Raw genomic sequence first — 6,723 nt, forward strand, 5'->3', positions numbered from 1 at the left:
TCACATCCACTTCCTTTCCCCCACTTCCTTCTCTCCTGTGTCCCCCACAACAACCCCCCGGGAACCATTGCTCCTGTTGTTTTCTCCTCCAGATTGTTTATCCCACCTATCTTATCTAGCTAGACATACAGAGATAATAGCAAGCAATAAACAAGACAGAGCAAAACCAAACAACAAAAGAAAACAAAAAAGCAAAACAACAACAAAACACCCAATAACAACAAAAAGGAAAGATTATAAATAGTCCCAGATCTGTTTGCTGACCTTTAGGAATGTTTCCTAGTTCAATCTGATGGGGTGCCATGCTCTGGCCCCAAAATCTATTTTTGGTATTACCGGGGGACTTCATTACTTTGCTCCCCTTGCTGCTCTATTGCACGCCCTTAGCATTTTGCTTTGGTGGGGTGGGGTCAGATCAGGCACAATTGCCACGCTGTGCCTCCAGTGTTGTCCCTTGTAGCTCAATGGGTCAGTGAGGGATATCAAAACTCACAGAAATTAACTGACTTCAAAAACAAGATGAATAAACAGTACAAAGCTCTCATTAGATTTTGTGCTACATATTGCTGCATCTCTAGGCATATAATCAAAATGATATTACAAAATTAGGATATTTTATACATATTAAATGTAATTAATCAGTCTAAATTATAGTATTTTTGTCTTCCTGATAATTTATTTTGTGTATGTATAAGAAAAGGAAAAATAAAGAAGCAAACCTGTTTAAAAATTTTAAAATTCATGGCTGTGGCATGATTTTTTGTGGAGAACAGGGAAATTTTCTGACTACATTATTTCCAATTGTCATTATACATTGAATATGTATACAGCACAAATTGTTTTCTAGTTTCTATCTTCAGTATCACATATTTCACCCATTACTTATTAATTTTAGAGGGAAAAATCTGTTTTGCCAAACATATGCATTAGTAAGAAAATTTAATGTTCTTTAAAATATAAATTTAAATTCCTTTATGGCCAATATTACACAAATTATATGTAATGGATGACAATAATTATGATTTGGGGAAATATATATTCTGAAATACTTTTAATCTTTAGATAATATGACATATATAGATGAGGGTAATAGGAAAGTTGCTTGAAATGTAAAGGAATGACATCTTTAAATTGAATATTACTTGCTCCTAATGTAATACAGGGATTACTGGGTAGTTTAACAAGTTTACAAACCCACCTGGTAACCAGAATATTAGCAGTTTGAGTCTACTCAGAGGTACCTGGGAAGGAATGCCTGATAATTTATTCTTTAAAAAATCAATCCCTGCGCACCTTATGGAGCATAGGCCCAATTCCATTGTGACCACATGTGGCTGTTATGAGTGGAAAGCAAGCCAATGAAAGTAATTATTCAAAAAGATAATTCTTTTTTCAAAGGAAGAAATCATTGATACTATGTATTAGATTAATATACATCCTAATGACTAACATTCATTATGATGAGTTTCTCTCTATTGTTATTAATTAAAGGAGGAAATATATGTAGAGCAGATGAGTTTCCCTGCAATAACTCCCTCTGCAAACTACAAGCCTGGGTGTGTGATGGAGAAGACGACTGTGGAGACAACTCTGATGAAGCTCCTGATATGTGTGGTAGGACATTTCACATGACTCTTAATTGTACATTCTCTTCTTGATCTAATACACTCATCTGAGTCAATGAACTGATGAGGGAAACCACAAATTCTACCATTCTGAGGTAGCTACATAAAATAATAACCACAGGAACAGCTCCTGTTTAGGTATGGTATTACTCTGTTCAAAATGTTCTTACTTTACAGAAAATCCTCTAAAATATTAATATGGAAAATATAAGCACAATTTAAAAATAGGCTGTTTTTTTTTAAACCATTTTGAGTATGCCAATTTTTAATTGAATGAGATTATATGTGAACTTTCTTAACTCAAATTGATGTCTTTAACTAAAAATGTGATATTTTTTGACATATAAGTGCACTGAACATGCAAATAATGAAATCTTGAAATTGTGTACATCACCTGATATAGAGAATATTCAGAGAAGAGACATACATAGACATAAGTTTTAGCCAAAAAAATAACTATAGGAGTGATTCAACATTTAAACATGAAAACCTTAAGAATGATTACTTTACCCATTTCTAGTTGCTCTTGACTTATATTTGTTACAAATGTCTTTAGGCATCTAACAAATAACAAGTACAAATATAAATTTCTAAAATAAAGGATTTTTTATTATTTTCATTCCTTTTCTCATTTTTAATATTTTATCAGCAAAAAAGCAGTTCCCCCTCCAATTTACTGACATAACCCAGCACTTTGTATATATTTACATATATTAGATGATTTTTTAAAAACCACAAATATATGTACTCAAAATCTTCCTTCTGTTTAGTGCACTAAGAATCTCTTGCTGGATAATAACTGTGAGCATTACAGGGACATAGGGGGAAGGTGGGGGAAAGTCACAGCAAAACAAAAAGAAGACAAAAAGTAAGGAGATAGTTGTGTTTTAAAAGGTTTAAAATATGAAAGAGACAAAGCTCTTGTAGAATTTTTCCTGTAAGTACCACTGCTGAGAGATTCTACTAAACATCCAGTCCAGTTTCCCTACATAATCTTACAAATGGATTCTAGGGAATCACAGAATTGTGATCCTAGATTGTTTTTGAATAACGCTACATCAAAGTATGTGCGTTTATCCACCAAAATAAACTCTCTCTGGAGAGACAAAAAGAGAATCCATATTTCCAGTCAATAATTCTCTAGATATATCTCAATGCTAGAAAAATAAATTGAATGAAAAAGAACATTTTGACTATTAATCACCCAGGAAATTTACAGATTCAAACAATCAGGGTCACTTCCAACCTCTACAGTTATTCATATGACCATTCTACATATTACAGCTGTAAAACACAATATTCAGTTAACCTGCTGAAGATTTTAAATTTCCCTCAAACATCAGTATAAACATTGAGTCAAGCAACCTTTATGTATTATAACTTTTTCTTGTTTGTCTGTTTAGTGGGTTGGATGTATATATGAATGGGTGCAACACAGGAAGAACAATTTTATGCCAGACTAAATTAAACAATTACTATTAAGTAAATAAACAGCAAATGGTTTGTTCTTTTGATCAATTCAAAAACCAAACTCACTGTTATCAAGTTGTTCCCAACTCATAGCCACCTGATAGGACAGAGTAGAACTGACCCTGTGGGACTCTGAGACTAATCTTTACATGAGTAGAAACTTTCTTTTTCCCCCCCATGGACCACCTGGTGGTTTTGAGCTACTGACCTAGCAGCTGCTTGGGATAATAAGATAAAACAGTATTAATTTATAAAGGAATTCAAACAATGGTAGTCTTAACCAATAGGTAAAATAAAGAGAGAGGTATGACATGAACCCTGAAGAGGAAACCAGAAAGCCAAAATTTAAGTGGATATATACAAAAGCACCACAGGCATCGTGAACAGCACAGAAAACAGTTATTTAACTCGTTCACTTATTTGATAGATATTTTTAAAGTTAGATATTGTAATTAATTTTGGTAATGCAGTAATAAGGAATGGTAAGGAAAACTGATAAGGTCCTGGAAATTGCTCACAGGATGTACTATTTATTCCAATGTAGACACTGATGACAACAAAGTACACAATTGTAAACTGTGGTACATGCTGTGAATAAAAGAGGGTTCTGTTGTTAGTTGCCATCAACCCATAGCTGCCTTATGCACAACAGAAGGAAACAACACCCCATCCTGGGCCATCCTCATCATTGTCCCTCTGCCGGGCCCTTGTTAGAGCCATTCTTTCACTCCAGCGCCTTGAGGGCCTTCCTGGTTTTTGCTGCCCCTTCACTTTGCCAAACCTGATGTCCTTCTTACTGGTCTGTCTTACTGTTACGCAAATATAAAGCAAACACATATTATGCAGTTTAAGTGTATGAAAAGTAGAATTTAATTTGAGGATCTGAGTGACAGATATAGATATAGGTGATATATATGGTATAGATATATAATAAATTAATGAGATTGTGAAGATGTAATACTCTAGCCAACAGAAATAAAATATATAAAACCTCTGAAATGCAGGACAACAACATCTTACTGCAGCACCCGGAAGAACTCTATGCTCAGAGAACAGAATAAATTCCAAGACAGTAGAGAAACTTAGGCCTTTGTGACTCTTGCCATAGGGTTTTGAATTTAACTTGAAAGCAATAAAAAACAGCAAGCAAATTTAAACAGAAGAGGTACATGGTCATAATTATATTTTATAAATCTTGGAAAACAGGGATCCAGACTATGTAAGAATCTTTTGCAGTACTCCATACAAGGCATGCTTATAATTTGGATTAAGATGATTTTTTATTAATGTGGTCAGTATTGAGGGGCTTTTGAATCAAAAGTTTTGAAAATAAAGCTATTTTATTAAATAATAAATACATGATGTGATCATGTTAATGTCCTCAATGGTAACTAACAGGGACTGTCATTGTGTAGATTAAGAAAGAACATTTCTTGCAATCCACCTATATCCACAACTTTCTAGGCGAATGGATGACCTAGGCAGACTACAGAAAAGACATTGTATATTAAAAACAGAGTTAAGAGGAAAATTTGTTCTTTGATTTGCTTGTATGGATGTTGAAATAATTTCTTTAGGATGCTGGAATGAATTGGGGTGTAGAGAATACTACCGGAAAATGTGCTACAATTTTCAAAGGCTTGAGATAGGGGTATATTATTTACAAGGTAAATAATATAATAGATCTGAAATAGAGATGTAATCAAATGACTGGCCTTAAAAATAAGATTTGGGCTTTTTTTTTTTTTTGTCTTACAAAGAGAAATTTGTTCTTTCTTAAGATAGGTGTCCTAGTTTACAGATATGTAGGTATGGCTGTTAAAAAAAGGTTTGCATTGGCTATCTGTAGGTGAAGGGATTGGACTTTTAAAAATCTGGGTTCCTGAATTCCTCGGAAATCTCCATGTGCCTTGACATCCATGTTCCCCTAAATCCAGAAGGTTCCCAAGGCGGGGATGTTGGGTTCCAAGGACATGCCTCGCTCCTGCTGGTCCTCTCCCGAGGAAGCTCAGCATACTGGTTGGTAGCCTCTCTTTCTGTCCATGTCTTGTAGAACACCTTTGTGAAGCCAGTAAGGGTTGACATGGGTAAAACCGATGCCTTCTGTCCTCTCCACCTGCAAATAGCCACGGTATCAGACAAAAGAAACCTAATGCTCATGAACAAAACCCAAATACACTCCCTGTGCTATCTCAGTTACCCTCCACTCAAGCTGCAACCTGATTGACAGGATACACTCCGCCCTGATGGTCCTACGGTGGCCATCTGGCACCAAAAGACCGATGACAGCATTGCACGGTGCAGTGTTTTGAAGAGGATCACTGGTTGGATCTGGTTCTATGGTAGCTATCTCCACCAACAAAAGTAGGTGTTCTTAGGTTTTGTAGTGTTACTACAGGAGAAATAAATACCAAGACTAGATGGCTTTAACAACTGATGTTTATTGTCTCATAATGCTAGTGGTAGGAAGCAGAAATGTAGGGCAGGGCTGTAGTGGTTGCGTTTCTCATGTAGAAGGAGGTGGGGAAGGTCATTGTCCTAGCAGATCTCCATGCATCTTGGCATTCATGTTGCCCAGTTCCTGCATATGCCGGGAGCATGAATCTCGGTTTGCAGGGATCAACTTTGCTCCTGGCTCTGTTTCTTGATAGTGGTCAGCATGGACACTAACTACTTCAGTGGTTCTCAACCTGTGGGTCGCGACCCCTTTGGGGGCTCAAATGACCCTTTTTCACAGGGATCATCTAAGACCATGGAAAAACATAATATTTCACAATATATAATTCCATATTGTTTTGTGATTAATCACTATGCTTTAATTATGTTCAATTTGTAACAATGAAAATATATCCTGCCTATCAGATATTTACATTATGATTCATAACTGTAGCAAAATTACAGTTATGAAGTATCAATGGAAATAATTTTATGGTTGGGGGTCACCACAACATGAGGAACTGTATGAAAGGGTTGCGGCATTAGGAAAGTGGAGAACTACTGACCTACTGGCTTATCTGCCTTTCCATCCCATGACGAAGATGGATGTGAAGCAGTCAAGGGTTGACTTCAATCAAGCTGCATGTATCAGATGCATCCTCTGATGAGATTTAGGTTTCAGTTTTTGAATGCAATATGAGGATGCGGCAATAAATTTCTTAAATGTGTAGTAGGAACTGAGTTTGTCTCAAAAACCAGATTTGAACAAATTATGAGACATTTTTGAGACACCCAAAGTGGAAGGTGAATCCTTGAATGAAGAACCAAATTTCAAGTAAGTAAAGACAAGTAGAATGTGTCATATTTAAAGAGCTCTAGGAAAATTGTATTGTTAAAATACCATGACAAGAGGGTATGAGTCTGTAGTACTATAACAACCAGATAATGATTAGCCTATATACCAAGCATAGAAACTTAACTTTTGTTATAAATAATTTATGGGTAACTGTAGAAGATGACATTAGATTGATGTGGTAGATCAGTTGTTCTGCTGACATCATAAAGCCTCTGAGTGTGGAAGTGACAATGGAGATAATTCTACCACAGCCATTTGTCAGAGATATAAATGGAGTGTTGAACTATTCTGGTTGTAATCTGCAGGGCTGTAGAGGAGGTGTGGCCACAGTGGTAA

At 35.7% G+C, this 6,723-nt stretch overlaps 1 protein-coding gene across 1 annotated transcript in view; it reads left to right on the plus strand.

Moving 5' to 3' along the window:
- Positions 1-6,723, plus strand: part of LRP1B (LDL receptor related protein 1B) — a 1,686,774-nt gene that overhangs the window by 1,542,981 nt on the left and 137,070 nt on the right. The window contains exon 68 of the mRNA XM_045298375.1: positions 1,492-1,614. Within this exon, the coding sequence (XP_045154310.1) occupies positions 1,492-1,614 (123 nt within the window). The remainder of the gene's footprint in view (positions 1-1,491; positions 1,615-6,723) is intronic.

This window comes from Echinops telfairi, unplaced genomic scaffold (assembly GCF_000313985.2).
Source record: "Echinops telfairi isolate 266 unplaced genomic scaffold, ASM31398v2 ScPeMD7_4;HRSCAF=17, whole genome shotgun sequence".
Taxonomy (NCBI): Eukaryota; Metazoa; Chordata; class Mammalia; order Afrosoricida; family Tenrecidae; genus Echinops; species Echinops telfairi.